The sequence below is a fragment of the Leopardus geoffroyi genome, chromosome C1 (assembly GCF_018350155.1).
Source record: "Leopardus geoffroyi isolate Oge1 chromosome C1, O.geoffroyi_Oge1_pat1.0, whole genome shotgun sequence".
NCBI lineage: Eukaryota > Metazoa > Chordata > Mammalia > Carnivora > Felidae > Leopardus > Leopardus geoffroyi.
In genome coordinates this window covers 103,231,935-103,253,257 of record NC_059328.1, presented here as the reverse complement: position 1 = coordinate 103,253,257, position 21,323 = coordinate 103,231,935, and the positions used below count along the sequence as shown (strand labels likewise).

The following is a 21,323-nucleotide window of genomic DNA, read 5'->3' as shown; positions in this document are numbered from 1 at the left end:
CAGATTCTACACCGGTAACAAGTGCTCAGGTGATGCCAATGTTGCTGGGCTGGGTTCACACATACTGATTGATAAGGGTTTCTCGTAGGGAATTAGGCATGCGCATAATTATACAAGGTAAGAATTAGTAAATACCATAGAAGTTCCATTAATTATCAGTAAAAACCTAGATCTGTCCCAATCCTAGAACTATCTTTGTCCTTTTCTGCCTTCCGTGTTCCTTGTTTTTGTTGTTGCTCTTTCTCAAATTTTATTTCTTCCGGGATTGCTCACTGTATATGCTGTCTCTTAGCTTAGAATAGCTTTCTCCGCCTCTTCAGACTAACGTTTCACTAATTTGTCAAGGTTTATCTCCTAATGACCCGTTATTCCCTGGGCCCCAGTCGAGGCTGACTGCTCCCCACATCAGTTAGTTTGAACCTCAAGCGATTGCCGCTACTTCCTTCTGACTCCAGTAGGAAGTCTGGTTTTTAATTCCCCATCGGGACCCACCTCTTCGGGCCTATCCTAAAAACCCTGACGTTTTGGCGAACCTGAAGCCGCGTCAGGCGGCTGGGAAGACAGCAGCGCCGCTTCTCCGGGTACAGAACACCCGAGCCCAGCGAGGCGGTTCTAAGTGCCACCTGGAGACGCGCCCATAAAGGAAAGCCCGGGGGCTGACCGCCACAATGATTCCTGGTCCAGGGCCCCCGAGCGGACATCCCATCCCCGGCGCGAAGCTAACTGCGGAGCTGGCGCCCCCGCCTGGCGCAGGAGGCTGCCCACCACCGAGGCGCTGGCGGCTAGAGAGGCCGGCGAGCTCCCGGTGCCGTCGCCGCGCGGCCGCAGGGAACGCGCGGGGCGGGCCTCACTTCACTGGCCTTGTAGCCATTTTAGGAGGAAATCAGGTTCGCTAGCCCGGGGCGCGGCTTCAATTTCAATAACTTTATTGGTGGCCTTATCCGCAGAACAACCATCGCACTGGTGGCTAGGGGAGGAGGGAGAGCATCGCGGGAGGTGATTGGGGTGGGGGCGCGCCTGGGCAGTGCGCGCGGGGATGCGGGGAGTTCCCCAAAGTGGGTTTCCTGAGCAGCAGGCATCCAGAGGGTTTGGAGTGGGGGGGGGTTCCGGGCGCCCCTGGAGGCTGGGGAAGGAGGGGTCCCCGGGCTCGGCTTCCCTGGGGCGGGGATTCCCTTGCCCGAGTCCCCAGGCGCAGGGGCGGAGCCAGGGGCGCCCCTGACGCGGCCGCCGGGGTGTTCCTAGTCCGGTGTTGTTCCCCACGGCAGGTGGCCCCGGACTCGAGCTGCAGCCATGGGAAACACCACCAGCGACCGGGTGGCTGGGGAGCGCCACGGCGCCAAGGCTGCACGCTCCGAGGGCGCCGGCGGCCATGCGCCGGGTAAGGAGCACAAAATCATGGTGGGGAGTACCGACGATCCCAGCGTCTTCAGCCTGCCGGACTCCAAGGTGAGCGTTCCCCACGCCCCCAGCGGGCGCTGCCGCAGCGGGCTGGGTGTCAGCGCTCCTCCTCTCTTGGTTCTTTCTTAGCACGCTGACCTAGCTTACGGTTTTCTGAATTAAAGGGATTTTTCGGGCACGGAGATGTTGGATGGTAACTACTCCTGCGGTGCTGCCTCAAAATAGAATAGAGGCGGAGTTTTTGTTTTTCGACTAATCTGTTGGCCATGATTACGATGGGGACTGTAGACACCCCCACCCCCAATATCTGGTTTTCCTAACAGGCAGGTGCCCTCTTCTAGAGTATTGATGAATTTATAGGTTGTAAGTTACCTGAGTTGCTGTCCATAGGCAACAGTTTCTCAAATTTGCCCTGAGGTGGGTAAGTGACTTTATTTTTCCTGACAACTTATATGTATCAGTATCATTTTGCCCTTCTAAGAACTCAGCACTTCTTTTTTTTATTTATTTAAATTCAAGTTAGTTAACATACAGTGTAGTATTGGCTTTAAGAACTCAGCATTTCTGATCCTCTTGCCCTTTGCATGGCTGTGAGCCATGCAACCACTTGCTTATTTGATACAGTCTCCTAATCTTGGGGATCAATAAAGGACCTTCTTTGGTTGACTGCTCAGTGTTCATCTCATACTTTATAGTTGTGGTAGTTCAGGTGGTGTTTCTTTCACGCCCAGCTGCTCCTCAAGTGGGACAGCAGATGATTCCAGGATTTCTCCACTTCCTGTTAGTAGTTCATAACGATACCATCGCTGAAAACAGACAGCCCACAGCTGTCCCCGGGACCTTGAACTCAAATCCAAGGACTTTGAGAAAAGTGGCAACTTGTGTTCACCGGTAGAGATAGATGGAGCTGACAGCAATGTGATTACCAACCGAATGTTCCTAGTCACATTGAGAGTTGTCAGCATGATAAACAATAATTCCTCCAGACAGTCTGAGTGGGGTGAAGTAGAAAAATGGAGGGATTGAGGAGATTGGGATGTGTTTGATTTTTTTTTTTTTTTTTTTTTTTTTGTCTTTATCACTACAAACCTTTCACCAAACTGGAGTTTTACAGAGTAAAGAATGATTTGCCCAGTCGGTGGCACGTGAAATTTGGATTCTGTTTATTTTCTTGAATCCCAATTGAGAACATAACCACAGAAAAAGAAGTCAAGTTGATTAAAAGGACCACTTCTTGGTGTTTCTTCTCCATTCCTTTCTTCCTTTTCCCACTCCAGGACTTCTTCCTCAACATATGAGCTGTCTACCCAGTCACTTGAATTTACTTCTTCAAAGCTTTTTCAAGGTGGTCCATCTCGTAATTTTACCCTTTTCCTACATCGATGACTCAGGATTTAAGTACAGTGAGTGTGTTTGTCAAACTGTGACTGCAGTAACCGGTGTCCTGATTAAAAGCCAGGTTCCTCCATCTGAAATGGAACCTTTTTGGGGTCATTCTTTCCCTTTACCTCAGTCTTGCCATTTGTGAATAAGAAAATCGGTTCAGATAATTCCTCAGGTCTCTTCTACATCTAAAATTGTATAGTTCTCAAGCTAGTCTCTTTACTTCTTCCTTCAGTGTTTCACTTAAACATTTTCAAACTATAATTCTCATTGTTTTGCCTCTTTTCCTGATGATCTTGCTGACTATTTAACTTGGAGTAAATGGTCTTTCTGCTAGTCAGCTGCACTCAGGCCTGCCTCAGAAATGTCATGTCATATGTGGGAGGGCTTTCTTCCAAAGCTAGGCATATTAATAGTTTGTAGCTTTCAAACTCTAAACTGAAAATACTAAATCATGAAGGTAACTCATAGGAACAGTGGCAGTGGGGCCTGCATTCCTTCAAATGCCAGTCTTCTCGGTGGACCAGTTCAGTAGTTCTCAATCCTATTTGCACATTAGAATCACTTGAGATTTGTTTAAACACTATATGGAAAATTGGAAACATTTCCCACATTTCAAAGTAGGGAGAACAGTGTAATGAACTCCTATGTACTCATCACCCAGTTTAAATCATGATCAAATTGTGAACAAATTTATATCATCTATACCCCAATCCACTCTCCCCCCCCCCAATTATTTTGAAGCAAATTCCAGACATCCTAGCAAATATTATTTTGTCTGTAAATATTTTAGGATGTATCTCTAAAGATGAGGTTTTTTTCTTTATTTTAACTTAATCACAGTATTGTTATTATTCTCTGTGAGCCTTTTTAAAAATAGATTCCTAGGCCCTGTATCTAAATCAGAATCTGAGAGTTACTCTTAGGCATGTGTAAAAACTTCTGTGATTTTAATGCAGCCAGTTAGGCAAGAGTGCATTGCTTTCAGAATATGGAGATCAAGGTTTTCACTTAAGTCACTTATGTAATATGAAAGTCCCTTCAATTCTGTTTCTCAATTTACTTCAGTTTATGCTGCTACTGGTGTCTCATACTGTAGTTTTGAGGAATATTGAGAGACAATATGTAAGGTAGACTACCTTAGCTATTTTGAAAGTAAAGCCCAAATGAATAAGTTAATCTTTTTTTAACCCACATTATTTTATTTGCTAAATGTTTTGACTTGATACAGTGCAGTCCTGTTTACCTATTTAACAAAGTCATTTAAGCCGGTCTAAAGTGGGGATCAGCAAACTTTTTCTGCAAGGGACCAGAAAGTAAATATTTTAGACTTTGTGGCCATATAGGTTTTGTCACAAGATTCAATACTGCTACTACAGCGTGAAAGCAGCTGTAGATAATTAATAAATGAATGTGTGTGGCTATTTTCCAATAAAACCTTTTTTATAAAAGCATCTGGCTCACTGGCCATAATCTGCCAACTCTTGTTCTAAAGGATGGTAATGAAAAGAAACTAAGTAAGGAGACATTTGTTTTTAGAATCCTACAGACCTCATTTGATACTAGAAGCACTTTTGTTAAAGGAAGCTGGGTTACTTTAACCAGTTGGGTTACTCCTTGAGAGTCCAGAATTTTCATCCATACTCCTGAAATAAATATAAATATAAACATGGCAGAAGTGAGCAAGTTAAGATTTCATAACACTTCCCAAAATTTAAGAAACCAATGATGATGATTTTTCATATCTTTAGTGTCCTTTTTGTAACCTGTTTGCTAAAATGAAGTTTGTGAATTATTTATGAATTTCAGTATTTCTAACTTCCATTACAACTGATCATTGAAAACTGTTCCTATTTACATGTGAAAAATACATGGCTAACTTTATTGCTTTTTATAGAAGCATACTTTTTTTTCATATTTTTTCTCTTAAAAGGCACTCAGAAGCATGTCATAATTGCCTGCCTGTGAGTTAATCTGGTAACAGCCAGTAAGCTTCCCCACCATCTTTTTTTTTTTTTTTTTTTTTAATGTTTATTTATTTTTGAGAGAGAGAGAGAGAGCGTGAACGGAGGAGGGACAGAGAGGGAGACACAGAATTGGAAGTAGGCTCCAGGCTCTGAGCTGTCAGCACAGAGCCAGATGTGGGGCTCGAACTCACGAATCATGAGATCATGAGCTGAGCTGGAGCCAGATGCTTAACTGACTGGGCCACCCAGGTGCCCCAATCCCCTTTTCTTTTTTTTTTTAAAGGGAGATCCTAAGGCTCTGAAAGGGTGGGTGATGTATGCAGCCTGTAAAGTTAGGCTGTGATTTGGGCAACCCTTGAGCATAAGCCATTTGACTATTTTGGTCCTCGATGAGTTCTTTGTCTATAGTTTATTCAAAATGTGATTTAGTTGCCAATTTCAAGGCTTACTGATCCTTAGTAGAAACCTAGCGCCCCTCTGTAAGCTAGGGGCGAAAGTGACCTTTTAAGAATTCCTGGGTCACAATTTAGGGATGACCTAATCCTTCTTACAGCTCCCTGGGGACAAAGAATTTGTATCATGGCAACAAGATTTGGAGGACTCCGTAAAGCATACACAGCAGGCCCGGCCCACTGTTATCCGCTGGTCTGAAGGAGGCAAGGAGGTCTTCATCTCTGGGTCCTTCAACAATTGGAGCACCAAGATTCCACTGATTAAGAGGTGAAGACAAGTGTCTTGGTTGAGTCTACATGAGTCTACAAAGGAAACCAGAGACCTGATTTCCTTTCTCAGGAGAGAGACCTGGCTGTACTGCTCCTCTCCACCTGCTAGGGACTCTCTCTAGAACATTTTCTGTGACCAATGACTACATTTGTGACATTTTTTTTTTAAGCCTTGTAGTGAGTCAGAGATGTTTTACCCATTAGAATATCACTGCCTCAGAGGAACTTAGCTTTGTGGGTACATTCTTTAGGACTGTTAACACAAATCCTGTCTATGCTTGTGGGAAGTCATTTGTAACTGGCTGAGTCCACTTGTTCTGACTTCTGCATCAAAACAAAATACAACGTGACATCTAGTTACTAATGTGAGTTGTTGCTTGCAGAGCAGTAATGAATTATTTGGTGATCAGAATGGCCCTTTACATGTAGATCATTTTTCAGAAAATGCTCACCAAAATGTGGAAAGGGTACCTGAGGCACTTCTGTATCCTGAGGCTACCTGCTATCTTCCTTATACTTGTGAGGGGTCTGTTCCTACTGAAGCATATTAGTTGTGCTAAGGCAAACCATTTTGGGGATTAACATCTCTATCATTCTTTTCCAGATATTAGTTAAGAACTAAAGTTATTGGGAGGGACTGGTAAATAAGTCTTCAAGGTGATACAGAAAAGGAGAATGGGTCTATAAATTATTTTCTATTCCAGGGGACAATTGCTTAGGAATGTGGGAGACCATTGGTATGATGTTGTGAAAGTCTCATGGTTTTTACATTAACATTCTGTCTTCTAATAGGAACTTGGCCTGCTTAACTTTCTGTTTTCTTCTGTAGCCATAATGACTTTGTTGCCATCTTAGACCTCCCTGAGGGAGAGCACCAGTACAAGTTTTTTGTGGATGGACAATGGGTTCATGATCCGTCAGAGGTAAGGCCTTGATTTCCAAGGGTAACCATTAACTTAACTGTGTCCTTTTGGCTATTATTCCCCTTGGTGTCAAATGTCATTGCTGTCAGGATTGATGGGCTCCTACACTGGAGGATTTCTCTCTCGATTAAAGATGGAAGTGCTGAGTATGATCATTTTTAAAATAGGAGAATTAGATGGAAGAGATGAATTTGAAAACGGGTTTATGAATTGTTTCCATCCATTGTTTCAGCCTGTGGTTACCAGTCAGCTTGGCACGATTAACAATTTGATCCATGTCAAGAAATCTGACTTTGAGGTGTTTGATGCTTTAAAGCTAGATTCAATGGAAAGCTCAGAGACATCTTGTCGAGGTAAGTTTGTAGTATTTGCTCTTTCTTGATGTGTTCTTCTTATAACGCGTGTTCCTTCCCAAGGGTAGTTTTCGTTCTTTTGCTTTAATGTTTATCTATTTTTAGAGAGAGAGAGAGAATGAATGGGGGAGGGGGAGAGAGAGAGTGAGAGTTCCAAGCTGGCTTTTTGCTGTCAGTGCAAAGCCCGATGTGGGGCTTGATCCACGAACTGTGAGATCATGACCCGAGCCAAAAAGCAAAAATCAGATGCTCAACAAGCTGAGCCACCCAAGCACCCCTTGTTTGTTTTTTCCTTTTCTCCTTAGGAATCTTCTTTTTTTTTTTCTTTTTTTATCCTCAGGAATCTTCTGAATCATATATATGTTTTATATATATATATATAATTTGTATAAATTTTTGGGCAACCCTTGAGCATAAGCCATTTGTCCATTTTGGTCCTAGATGAGTATATGTGTGTGTATGCGTAAATATATATGTATATACACACGTATACGTAAATATATATGTATATATATATACACATATATGTATATATATATTTACGTATACGTGTATATACATGTGTATATATACATATACACATGTATATATGTATATATATGCATACACACAACATATATATGAATTGTATATACGTTTTATATATGTATATATGTAAAATTTGTTAATATATATATTTTTGTCTGTATACATGTTTGTCCTGTAAACATTTAGGTCTCCTCTGAGACAAGAAAAACCTCAGTCTAGTGAATTTCATTTCAAACTTTTTTTTTTTTAATGTTTAATGTTAATTTTTTGAGAGAGAGAGAGAGAGAGAGAGAGTACATGTGCATGAGCAGGGGAGGGGCAAAGAGAGAAGAAGACCCCTAATCTGAAGCAGGCTCCAGGCTCTGAGCCCAATGCAGGGCTCAAATTCATGAGGCGTGAGATCATGACCTGAGCCAAAGTTGGATACTTACTGACTGAGCCACCCAGGCGCCCTCATTTCAAATTTTTTAATGAGGATCTACAGCAAGACATTTGTTTTACATTGTAACCCAATTCTCTCCCTCCCTCCCTCTCTCTCTCTCTCTCCACCTCCTTCTCTCTCTCTCTCTCTCTTGCTCACTCGCACATACACATACACACCTGTAACACAAGTCTCATAGCAGAATGTGTGCCTTTGTTACATGCAATGTACTCTGTTTTCTGTTTTATCCTTTCTTTCATAGGCCTATAGTTTAAAAAGCTATTTCTAGGGACACATGGGTAGCTAAGTGCATGGTTAAGTAAGTGCATGGCTAAGTTAAGCGTCTGACTCTTGATTTTGGCTCAGGTCATGATTTCATGATCATGAGATCGAGCCCCTCACTGGGACCCACACTGAGCATGGAGCCCGTTTCAGATTCCCTCTCCCTCTCCCTCTGCTTTTCCCTCGCTCACAGACTTTCGCGTGGGCTTTGAAAAAAATCCCCTGCTCATACTCTATCTCTCTCTCAAAATAAATAAAGATTAAAAAAAAATTTTTTTTTTCAGAAAAAAATAGTGAAATAAAAGCCTATTTCTAGTAATATTTCAAGTTTTCATTGACACTTTGGCAGTATCACCCAGCTGAGGCTAGTTGTGTCTGGTTTGCCTTGTTTAGATGCATTAGCTTAATCCTGCCGGTTTGATGGCTTAGCTGGAAGTTTTATAGGGCCCTCCAAGTATGGCAGTCTTCAGGCAGGGGTGAAGGGGGGAGGGTTACAAAACCCCCACAGTTCTTTTGTGTGTATATTAACTGCATTATAAGTTTTGGGTTAAAAAAAAAAAATTCCTTAGGGGCACCTGGGTGGCTTAGTCGGTTGGGCGTCTGACTTCGGCTCAGTTCATTATCTCACACTCTGAGTTTGAGCCCCACGTCAGGGTCTGTGCTGACAGCTCAGAGCCTGGAGCCTGCTTCGGATTCTGTGTCTCCCTCTCTCTCTGCCCCTCCCCCACTCATGCTCTCTCTCTCTCTCTCTCTCTCTCGCTCTCTCTCGCTCTCTCTCTCCTTCAAAAATAAACAAACATTTAAAAAATTTAAAAAAAAATTCCTTGGTAGAGGAAAAGACCTGTATCTTTTTGTTTCTCCTAATACTAGTTTTTCCATGGATTTCATCACATTGACTATAGCATCAGAAGAGTGATGTGCTCAGCACACTCACGGTTACCATTTTATTACATTACAACAAAGGCTGTACTGGTCTAAAGCATGGTGCACTGTGTTCCCAGTGAGTGCAGTTTTCCCTTGTGAGTTTAGAGCCTGCCCCTGCTACTCACTGGCTTTGAATTCATGGACAGGTCCTTCAACATTTTCCCTTAAGTGCAGTATATTAGAATATCAGGGCACAAGGGTGGCTTATGTAGCTTCTAAGAGACCAATCAATGGTATCATAATTGTCTGTCTACGAAAATCATACAAATATTGTTTTTATTATATAAGCTCAGAACATAAAGTTGGACATTCTTCTTGACTGGTTAGGCAGTGACCAACAGAGTTTAGTAATACTGAATTAAATGATGAGACTGCTTGCAGCCTTCCACTTTTGCATTAGAGGATTCTGGCAAAGCAGCCAGTGAACATATACCCATTATTATACAGAAAGAGGACTGGCATACTTTTGATATTCTCTCTTCCTCCTTTAACCCAGTTTCCAGTTTCCTGATCTCCTTTGTGCCTGTATGGATTTGCCTATTCTGGACCTTTCATATAAATGGGATCACACAATACGTGGTCTTTGATGTTTGGCTTCTTTCACTTAGCAGGTTTTCAGGGTTCATCCATGTTTTAATGTGTATCAGAACTTTTTTTTTTTTTTTTAAGTTTATTTTTGAGAGAGAGAGAATGGGAGAAGGGGAGAGAGGGAATCCCAAGCAGGCAGGGCTTGAACTCTCGAATCCTGAGATCATGACCTGAGCCAAAATCAAGAGTTGGATGCTTAACCAACTGAGCTGCCCAGGCACTCCAATACTTCACTCCTTTTTGTGACTGAATAAAATTCCATTGTATAGATATATCATTCTGTTTACCTGTTAGCTGATGGACATTTGGATCATTTCCACTTTTTGTCAATTATAAACAATGCTGTTCTGGACATTGTGCTCAAGTTTTTGTGTGAACATGTTTTCATTTCCTAAGAGTGTAATTGCTGGGCCATAGGATAACTTTACATTTAACTTTTGAAGGAATTGGCCACCTGTTCTCCAAAGCTATTGTACTATTTCACATTCCCTCTGGCAACGGGATGATACAAAGATTCCAATTTCTCCACATCCTCACCAATAATTATTTAAAAAAAAATTTTTTTTAATGTTTATTTAGTTTTGAGAGTGAGAGAGAAAGAGAGCACAAGCTGGGGAGGGGCAGAGAGAGACACACACACACAGGATCCAAGGCAGGCTCCAGGCTCCGAGCTGTCAGCACAGAGCCCAGTGCAGGGCTTGAACTCATGAACCGTGAGATCATGACCTGAGCCGAAGTTAACAGACTGAGCCACCCAGGCGCCCCACCAACAATTATTATTGTGTCTTTTTTATTATAGCCATCTTAATGAGTGTTAAGTGGTATCTAATTCTGCTTTTGGTTTACATTTCCGTAACAACTACTTCAGTGTTAGTAATCTTGTCCTCACTGTTGCAATCATTGTAGCATCAGCAATCTTAAGAGTGTATATCCTTGTTGTCTGTTGCTTGGGTGTTAAAAAAAAAAAAAAAAGAAAGAAAAGAAAAGAAATCTTAATTTTTTTCACATTGTTTGACAGTTCACAAGGCATTGTCACATCTTTTATCTCATTTGATTGCTATAAAGACATTGTGAAATAGGGTAGAAATATTACTTTCATTTTATGAATGAAGCAACTGACTGTAGTAGGAGGATTTGTCCCAGGTCATACAACTGATAAATAGAGTAGCTTTTCTCTGAACCTACAACTTTGACTCCTTATCCCCTCTTCTGTCCTCCCCATCATGTTGCCATGTTGAGGAATTTCATGTTCAGGATGACTCAGACTCTTTGCCTTACAGTTGTAGAGCCAGCAGGTTATAAGTTTATGATCTATGATTTCTACCATATTTAATATTAGCTGCCATGTATTGACAGTTTTTTTCATGCACTTTTACTAGTTCTGCAATTTTCCCTTATATTTGGGTAAATATCTTCCAGACCTTTCCAGCTCTCCCCCAGGGCCTTATGGTCAAGAAATGTACGTGTTTCGATCCGAGGAGAGATTCAAATCCCCACCCATCCTACCTCCTCACCTTCTTCAAGTTATTCTTAACAAGGACACTAATATATCTGTGAGTATCCTGAAAGGATTGCTGGGGCATCTGGGGGTTACTAGAACCATCTGATCCAAAGTTAGTAATCATAGAGGTCAGGATTATTACAAAGCTGTGTTGAGAATATAAATCATGTGTATATCAATAGCATTACAGATCCTTTTTTCCAGGGCTGAGTTGTTACTTTTCCAGCTATTGATATCAAAATTCATAGTTACCTTCTGATCGTAATAAATTAGACCCAGAACCATAGATTGTTAGAAGTCCCAGAAACTGGGACTTCTATTCCAACAGAAGATAAGGCATATTTGTCATTTGGGAGTATACAAAAGGAGTATAAGGGGTTTGGGTTTGCGTTTTTTCCCCATATAATTGATATCTCTAGTCAGTTCACTTGATTCCCACTAAGGTTTTTGTCTCCTAACACAAATCTTCTGTACGTGTTGTGGGCAAGATTTTTGTTTTCACTCTTATTAAGGGAGATAAATAGATGCTAAGGTTTAGGGTTTGCCCTGGACTCAGAATTTTCCTAATTCTCTGTAATGAGAACAAATGATTGATATATAGTATCATTTAAAAGAAATATACATTCTAGTTTAGTTTCTCAACAGTTTTTTTTTTAATTTTTTTCATGTTTATTTATTTTTGAGAGAGAGAGAGAAAGCATGAGCAGGGAAGGGGCAGAGAGAGGGGGAGACACAGAATCCAAAGCAGGCCCCAGGCTCTGAGTGGTCAGCACAGAGCCCGACATGAGGCCAGAACTCACGAACCGTGAGATCATGACCTGAGCCAAAGTCAGACGCTAAACCGACTGAGCCACCCAGCCGCCCCTCAGAAGTTTCCAAAGAGCTCTGAGGAAGAGTAAACTGGTTTAAAACTGTGCATTTAATCCCATTTAGTGATTTTTTTCTTTCTTAGTGTGACCCAGCCTTGCTTCCCGAGCCCAACCATGTTATGCTGAACCATCTCTATGCATTATCCATTAAGGTGAGTAGTGGGCCTGGCTCTTCCCCAAAATGAGAGGGAAGGGGTAACACATGTTCTCCAGTGGTAATTTGCCCTGCTACCTCACTGAAAGCTAAAGCTGGCCGTAATGGTCAAATTGTAGAAGTTTCTTAACTAGTAGGTGGATTTTTTTGTTTGGTTGTTTATTTTAAATCTTAGTCCCTATCCTACGTTCTGGCTAGCTGAATTGCCCTGTGACTTAATGAACCTTTTTCCTTCCTGGTTTCTTTTTGGATAGCTATAACCTTTGTACCACCTACTTAATTAAATTAGAGTTCATAGCACTAGGATTTCATTGCAGACAAAGCAAGTTTATCTTTCCAGTTTGGAGAATGCTCAAATATGACTAAGGCTTTTGCTTTCTAAAGGTGGATAGGAGCTGCTGTCGGGTGCTTCAGTCACATATACCCACTGATTGCATCTCTCCTCTACACTAGGTAAAGGGGAAATGTGACCAGATTTGCTCTGTCACCTCCAACTCTTAGCGTTCTCCTTAGTTTTTCTGCTGCCTCGGAGTCTGGGTTGAAAATTATCCATTCAGTCCCATCACATCTTTGTGGTTTGGCTACTGGAGTAAAGTTTTAGGTAGCTCTGTAGTTACCAAACTAGGCTCATTGTCAGAATTACCTGGGGAAGTGTGTAAAAATACAGATTCAAAGCCTGCATCCCCAAAGATTCTGAATAAGTATGTCTAGGATAGAGCCCCAGTAATTGTTTTTTAAGCTGCTTTTATTTCTTAGATGTGCAGCCAGATTAAGGAAATCACTGATACAGCTGTCTTTAACAGATTATGTGATACTTTTCAAATATATATATTATTGAATTTAAATTTTATAATAACCTTTTGAGGTAAGTATTATTTTTAACCCCTGTTTTATAGATAAAGAAACTAAGGCTCAGAGAAGGTCATATTGCCAGTAAGTACCAGCGAGAGGACTGAGGTCCTCCTGTCCTCATTCCATGTTCTTTTCTAGTGGTCACTGCACCAGGTCTTTCCAAGTAGGTCTTTCTGTCACCTGCTCCTCATTTTTACCAAACCCTTCCTGGAGCAGAGTTTTGGTTTATTTTATTTTATCTTATTTTATTTTTTTAACCTGCCTTGCTTCTGTCATATTTAGGCTGTGATCAGCACACTCTGGTTACAGAATGTTAATCTGAGAAGTATTCATTGTAGATACTACAGCATACGGGAAAATAGGAAGATGCACTGGGATTAGACTGAATTTTGCCTCCTGTAACTGCTGTTTGGCTCTCAATTGATGCTCACAGGCCTGCCCTCTCCTCCTGTGGCATGCCCTGAGGCTGCAACACAGCCAGGGAAAGAGTACCTCTTACTCTTCATATTGATTCTGACTCAGGTCAGTGTCTTGATTACTGTAGTTCTGCTTGACCTTGACCCATTCATTCTTGGTTCTGTCAGATTGTTTAGGCTGTTTGGATCCACTGGATTGAATATCTTTCCAAAGAAGATTTTGGGGTCCACTTTGTTCAGAGAGAGGGATTCCTGAGTTTTCCTCTTGACTAGAAAGAACTTTTTAAGTTCATTCCTGGTATTAAATGGAAATTAGACCTGCTTTGGGGCTTGGAAAGGTCAGGGTGGGGGATCACTGCCCTTTCTTCTCAGTGCATTTTAGACTTTCTTCTAAAACTGAATGTCAAAATATTTTTTCTTTTTTCTTTTTCCATGCAAGTTTTAATTAAGCCCAATATTCAAATCTGAGGTAGGGAAAGGAGTGAGGTAGGAGACTAATATTTCTTCAGCACCTATTATGTGTCAGGTACCGTGCTAGATATTCTCATATAATCATCAGTGCCACCTTAATGGTAGGTGTTATCCTTTGTAATAATGAGGGAAAAGGCTTAGAGGCATCAAGTAGATTACTCAAGGCCACAAACAAGTTACAGGAGGAGTCAGGATTGGAACTTAAGTTGAACAGACTCCAAAACCAACCTATTTCTATAATTTCCAACTATCTCTGTTAAAAGTGAGTGACTGAAACACTGATGGCTGGGAAGAGCCGCCTGTTGCCTAAACTAATGAATTAGCTGCATGTTTCTTTCCCTTGCAGGACAGTGTGATGGTCCTTAGCGCAACCCATCGCTACAAGAAGAAGTATGTCACTACTCTGCTGTACAAGCCCATCTGAAGGGATCCCTTCCTGCCTCCGGGATTCAAGAGAAGCATCTCCCTTGCCTTTCTGGACTGGACCAGTCTTCACCGGAGACTGGAAGGCTAACTTGCTTTGAGGCTGATGTGTGTGTTTCAGAGCCTTTGAGTAGGATGCTCTGCTTTTGCATCTGATTGCAGATGAGAGCTTTATGAGTTCATGGAATTTATTTTAAGAAAAAAAAATTATATATATATACATATACATATATGAGAGGAAGGTTAATGGAAGCCTCCTAGCTAGATGTGTTCTCTCTGCCTATGGGGACTCCCCAAGACCTGTTTGGGGGAGCCTCAGGAAGGACCGTTACAGGAAGCTTGTTTCCTAAAATGAACGAAGAGCCAATTCTCAGGATCCTTGTTGGGTAGAGATTCTGTCACTGCTACCTTGGCTCTCCAAAGAATGGGCTTGTGCCAGACTTCTGCCCTACTTCCAGCTGCCTCCTTGGCAGGGGCAGCTTTCCTTGCATGGGTTCTCTGTATTCCTAGAGTGTGTGGCACAGTCTGTGCTTTTTATGATAACCAGATGCCCCACAGGAACCCTTTTTCTTCTCATTTCACATTCTTGCTTTGATAACCTCCTTCCGATCCTATACCTGACCCTTCCCTAACAACAAAACTCACTGGCAGGTGACCCCTTTCAAAGGCTACATAAGACTTGACCCACCTCAGAGACTAGGGCTGCCAGAAAGTCTCCTTTTTTAGCCCAGCACAGGCCCAGGCCACTTTGTTACCATTTGTTTTAACTTCTACTAAAGAAAATAGGTCTCAGCGTTGTAAGGAAGGCAGAACGCGGAAGGTCTACTTTCTTGTGTTAGTTTAGTGCCACGGCTTAGGCTGTCTTGGCACGTTCCCGTCAGTTTTCCCACCTGGCCTGGCCCTGCTTCCATATTTTCTTTCACAGAGCAGACACCTTTGAAGATGGGAGTGGAACCAGGGAATGCTTTAATGTCTTTCATCCTTGGGAGATTTTTTTATGTGCCTACATTTTTCTTTAATTAAAAAATGCCTTTTCATTGTTCTTAAGAGACTACATAGGAGAATTTTAGGCCCTTGATAAATGGTTCCCAAGATTTTCTTCAACAAGAAAATAGTAGTCTAGTCCTCTACAGTCTTACATTAATGTGACCAACCCCATGCATATCATTACACTAAACACTGTTCTAGATACAGATTCAGGTTCACTGGGTGCACCTAAAAATTTCTTTTAACTTCAAGATCCATGACGCCAAGAAGCAGGAAAGTAGCCCTGGTGTTCTAACCGTGAATAGTATTGCTTCCCTGTACCAAGTGCTAATGGAAAATCACTTTGTCTTTCTCTTTTTTAAAAGTGTTTGATGATGAAGTGAGGTCAGTGACTTTCATTTGTGGAATGAAAAGTAGCTACTCATTCCACTCTTGAAATGTTGTTCAAAGATAAAACTTTTTTTCCCCAAATATCTGTGGCTCTTCCATTACAGATAAATGCAAGTTAAACATTCAACTCTGAAGGAGGCCAAACTTGTTGCTTGAGAGACACCTTCACTGTTAAGATGTGTCCAGCCGCACTGAAAGGGCACACCCATAGATCAGTTTAGCTACCTCCTGTCTTTCCTATTCAAAGCTGATGACACAGTTGTCTTCGGGTTATGTAGACCTGTTAGATCCTGGGAGGGAGGCAGTAGGGCATTGGGGTGGTGGTTTTGCTGGGAATGTAAATTGTTAAGTGCTTTGGTGGTTACTTGCCGAGAGTAAATACCGCTTTAGCCACTCAAGGCTGCCTTCTGCAGCAAAAGGCTTGTGTGGGAAACCTTTCATGGTCCCAACCACTTGTTGAGTGGTGTGTCATTTAAAAAACCCAGGCCAAATCCTATTATTACCAGCTCTCAGGATCTACATTGTCTTCAGTTATAGTACTGTTTTTCCAATACCCATTAAATAAGTGGGCCCCATAGGAGGATTCAAAATCCTGGTTGTTAAATGGAGGATTTTGTTACACTCCTTTTTCTTGTCAACAGTATTGAAATGTGATTGCCTATGTGTTCGTGTATTAAAATTTTTACTCTACACAGGTGTATCAGTAGAGTGGGGCAGGAAAAGATCCCTTTAATTTTGATTTCAAGCCAGAGGCTTCTGACTCCAGTGACGCTAGGTTTTGGTGCTGGTGGCCTTGAGATCTTCCCGATCTGGAAATGTAGAGTGTCAGTTTCCCAAGTTCTGAGGTAATCTCTTGGCCAAATGTGACATGAGAGCCCACCAGCTGGTATGGAAGAGGACAGGCAAGGAGAGCTGGGCGATGCCCCCTTCAGCACTGTCCCTTCTCTGCACTGCTCATACACCTCTGGCTCTGAGAAGCCTGTCACACACAGTCTGTCTCCAAGAAACTGTTCTAGAAGGTAGAGAGGAAAGGAGGAAGGTAGCCCAGAGTACACCCCACTCATTCTTTTATGTTGGTTAAAGGGATAGTTTATTTTCTGCAAGAGAGAGCTTGGCAGATTTTGAAAATGAATAAAGGCAAAAAAACCCCACATTTTTTTTCTTTTTAACCTATAGGAGTTTCACAGAGTCAAAGTTAGAAGAGTTAGAAAATCACTCTTTAGGAGGACTCACCCTTTAAGAACTGCATCGGTGGTTTGGGGGTTGTGAGGAAAAGGAAGAGTGACTGAGCTAAGGAGGATACTAGGAAACTAAAGGCTTCCATAACTCAGAACTAAAAGTAGCCTTTTTGTTGTTAATTACATGAGACCTGACATACTGGAATCCTTGGATCTCACTGAACAGAACCTACTATATAAAACATCCCTTCGTCTCTTGTTCTGTTCTCTACCCTTTTTTCTGAATTCTGCTTTACCTTCAAGCTGACTTTTACCAGAGTCTCAGGTCAAACAGTACCTAAAACAAATGTTAGTCCTCTTGCTGGTATGGTCATGGTTATTAGCTTGCATTAAGCTTAGAAATGAATAGGATTTGGTCACTGCAAGTAACACCCCCTAGGGGCATACCTGGCCTCTACAGTGTTGGCTTTTTTAAAAACAATGCTTACATGGTAGAGAAACCCTGTAAAAGAAGAATCCAAGAGAAGATTCTGAGAGGACTGTACAAACCTCGGCCTCCAATTATTTCTTGTCTCTTGTAGACCTAATGGATCTGAAAAAAGCCTTTTCAAAGTGTCAGTACTACATGCATGCTGCTAAAATGAAGTTTGGAAAGAAGTATTACCTCCAGGCTGGGCTTATATTAATCTGAGTATAAATGAAGGAGACATAATAATGATAGAATCCCCTGCTTCTAATTGGGGAAATAGGGCTTTTAAAATTTTGACCTCAACTAAAAATGATATGCAATAGTCTATGTTGTATGTGTTTGAAAAATATTCTATCTCAGAGATTCCTAAGTCCTCACGTTCTAGTGATTTGGGGCACAGGCCTACAAGCAGATACACAATTTGTTCACACATTATTCTGACTCATCCTTAAAACCAAGGCCTTGCTGTCTTCTACCAGGGACTGCTAGCTCGCTCCAGCTACGCATGGGATAGAGCACCTGGGAGGGGTGGGGTTAGGGTCTTTCACAACTCCGGATCTAGGCATTTGTCTCTCCCTAGGTGCCCATCACAGCAGAAGGTAGAAGGCCTATCATTTCTTCAGTGAACCCAAACTTTGGAGTAAAAGGGCCAAATTTATTTTTTAAATTATAAGAAGGAAGGGAGGGAGGAAAAAAGGGAAAGAAAGAGAAACCTTAAGGGTCTATTACTTATGAAATCCAATTCTTAGCAGTGGAATCCCTCTAGGATTCAAATGTGGGCTTTGTCTTGATTTACTTTTCTTGATTGTGCTTTGAAGTGATTAAATTTCATTTAAAATTAATGTATTAGTTCCATCCTTATTTGGAGCTGAATTAATTGGGTGTAGCACAGTGCTTTTGCAGTAAGATTGCTGTGAAATACCAAACGCTCTCTGGATTTTGTAGTCAGGTTAAATGGTCAAGGGGTATCTACCTACCGTAAGTATTATGTATTTGATCATCTTTTCTGTTCCCACCCACAGAACACTTACCTTACCTAGCTTGTGGTTTTAGAACAGCCAAAGCTCACTGATGTCCATTAGTCCTAATCTCCACACTGGGCCCATATGTAAGACTTGTTTGAATTTTGGTAAATGGGAGGATGCTGGTTGTTATTTCACTGAAGCATTTTGAATGAGTGCAGCTCTGTCATAAAGGGGGAATAAGACTATAATTTGGAAGGGAATTAAATAAGTCCTCCTTTAAATGGTGCTTTTTGTAACCTTTAGTGCCGAGGTACAGAGCTGTATTCCACAAAGGAATGGCATGTGAGAATGGATTTTAAAGCTTTTCTCCAAATGTAATTTGTCATTGGACTTTGACATGTCTGAAAATTATGTGATGTAACAGAAATGTGACATTTTTTCCCATAAAACTGTTGAATAAAAAATACTACACAGCAATAATATTTGAGTTTTTTGCTGGTCACTGATTATCTTATCAAAATCTATCTGCCTCAGTAGTCTCAGAACCTAAAGAATGCGAACTGCCACACAAACACATTTGAATAAAGAGAGAAGGTGTAGGTGTAGGACAGAAGTGATGTCATCCATCCATCTGCCACTTTTCCTCTTTTCGTTCCAGGCTATGCTGTCATTAACTAGAGGAATGCAGACTCAGTGGTTTGAAATGCAGCACTCTAAAACTGCATAGTTAGCTATTGTCTTGTGTTGGGTTTGCTGAGACCCTAGACCATGGGTTTTCACCCCTGTCTGTACATTTATCACCTATGCAGATTCTATAAAAATATTGGTGCCCCATCCACTACCTCCATCCCCATTTAAATAGAAATCTCTGGTATGGAATCCAGGTATCTGTAATCCCTCTAGGATTCAAATGTGGGCTTTGTCTTGATTTACTTTACCAGATGAGTAAATTACCACATTACCAAATGAGTCTAATGCACATCCAAGGATGAGGATCCTCTCTACTTATTCTTACTGTTAGATACTTCTATGGAAGCAGATTATGTGCTTCATTCTGACAGCAAATCACTCTCCTCAAGTGGCTTTGTTCAGGGTCATGGTGGTAGCAGGATAATTTTTGTCTTCCATCCCTTATTTCACAGAGTTCTTACAAAGCTGACCCCTGGACTTTGAAACAACACAGTCAGACTCCCTTATACACGCCACTCCAAAGCATCTAAAGTGAGTTACACTTCCTTGAGGAAGAGAAGAGAGTGCCACTGGGAGTGACCAGAAGGTGAGAAGAGTAGGGGAGGTGATGACAGAAGTGAATGTGAAGGGGTGAAGTGGGGCAGGTGATGAAGACAGGGGATTGCGGCAACACAACAAAAGTCAACCTCAGCCCCCCCACAGCAGGTCACAAGACTACCTGCAGATAAGGTACAGTGTCAGATGTGATGTGGACTCAGCCTCTGACAGCATGCTCTCCTAAACATCATGCCCTCTGGCCACTGAAACAGCATGGCACCAGAATTCTGTCAAGGCCCAGACTTGCATCGGTGTGTGATTCCTAAAGCATTTCTCTGGCTCACTTGGCTAAGGGTCTTGTTGGATCCCTTCGATACCCACCCCCCTCCTCTGCACCGACAGTTACTCATAACACAGGTTGTTCAAAGACATCATGAATCTCTCCCCTACACCCGTGGCTTGTGTGGCCAGTGGTCATCCAGCCGCACATAGGTGAGTCCCTCCCCCCTTTCCCAAACCCATTCTTTGAATCCAGGGCACTTATACCGGCTGAAGATGAATTTCCCCATTCTCTCCCACCAGTTAGAATTCCTCAGGCATTCAGTTGTGCTCTGAAGGACACTCCTGTCTTGTGAATGTTCTCTTTTTCACTGACTTCTAGGGAAGAGGGCAGGGCTCTGTGTCAGAGGTCAGAAGACCTAAAGTCCATACACTATATGGTATTTTTAAACCAAAAGTAGGTTTTCACAAACTTCTCAACTTCTTCTGAACTACTGTTCCTTTCACTATAGCTTCCAAAGTGCACCTGCTAGTGATAGCTTATGATAAGAACATCAGGCAAGAATACAGAGCACCTCTGGATCATGGGAGAAGTCTTTACCCCAGGCCAACTGATTCCTCAAAACTATGACCTGTACTGTAACTTAGTTCTTGTTTTCAGGGATCTTTGTTAGAGATTACAGTAGTTCTGGGTCACAAGTAGAAGTTAGGTTTTGAGGGGCGCCTGGGTGGCGCAGTCGGTTAAGCGTCCGACTTCAGCCAGGTCACGATCTCGCGGTCCGTGAGTTCGAGCCCCGCGTCGGGCTCTGGGCTGATGGCAGAGCCTGGAGCCTGTTTCCGATTCTGTGTCTCCCTCTCTCTCTGCCCCTCCCCCATTCATGCTCTGTCTCTCTCTGTCCCAAAAATAAATAAACGTTGAAAAAAAAAAAAAAAAAAAGAAGTTAGGTTTTGGGACTGGGTAGTGGGAGAGGTGTTGCACACCCAATTGGATCTCAAAAAATATCTCTGGGGGTCAGGCTGAGGACATCTTGGATGTTTGGGGTCTTCTGTTTTATCCACAAATGGAAATATTCTGCCACCTCGAAGATGGTGTTTCTTTTTCTCCCCCAATTAGCAGATCTGGTTCAGAAGGTCATCTAGGAGAGTGACCTAGAGTTAGGATATCTGGGGGCAGAGTAGAAGAATTTGACAATCCCGGGAATCTACCAGATAAGGAGCCAATCTGAGCTCGCAACTTTTAGCTATTAGAGAACTGTAGTAGCAACTAGGTCTAGATGAACTCAAGTTCATGAAACAAGGTAGAACTGTCCAAGGTGAATTGAGATCACTTGTTCTCTTATTCCCTATAGCCATTTGCTGATTCTGGGCATGGGCCGAGGACCTAGCTTTGCCTGGGCAGAGGGCACCTGAAGTTGGTTGGTAAAGTAAAACCAACCAAGCTCTTAGTGGCATGTGGCCATAAAGGGATTGACTTGAAAACTTGAAGGGCTTCAGCCGTGTGCCTGGTTTTCCCCAAAGGACACTTACTGAGGCTGAACTGCATGGGATGCTTAAGAGCTAGCATAGGGGCACCTGGGGGGCTCAGTCGGGTAAGCACCCAACTTCAGGTCATGATCTCGCGATTCGTGAGTTCAAGACCCATGACCGAGACTG

The 21,323-nt window shown here is 42.2% G+C and overlaps 1 protein-coding gene across 4 annotated transcripts; it reads left to right on the top strand.

The window, feature by feature from the left end:
- Positions 1–767: 767 nt before the first annotated feature.
- On the top strand, positions 768–18,644 carry PRKAB2 (protein kinase AMP-activated non-catalytic subunit beta 2). Of its 4 annotated transcripts, none has more exons than XM_045478883.1 (9): positions 768–887; positions 1,266–1,446; positions 5,302–5,468; positions 6,300–6,393; positions 6,626–6,746; positions 10,909–11,042; positions 11,943–12,011; positions 12,910–12,946; positions 14,099–18,644. In XM_045478883.1, the coding sequence occupies exons 2-9, from the start codon at positions 1,291–1,293 to the stop codon at positions 14,116–14,118; spliced, it is 798 nt and encodes a 265-aa protein (XP_045334839.1). In that variant the 5' UTR covers positions 768–887; positions 1,266–1,290; the 3' UTR covers positions 14,119–18,644. The 4 variants fall into 4 exon arrangements, with proteins under 4 accessions (XP_045334839.1, XP_045334838.1, XP_045334842.1 ...); XM_045478885.1 differs by lacking the exon at positions 768–887 and adding an exon at positions 894–996; XM_045478882.1 differs by lacking the exon at positions 12,910–12,946 and having other exon boundaries at positions 769–887.
- The last annotated feature ends 2,679 nt before the right edge of the window (positions 18,645–21,323 follow it).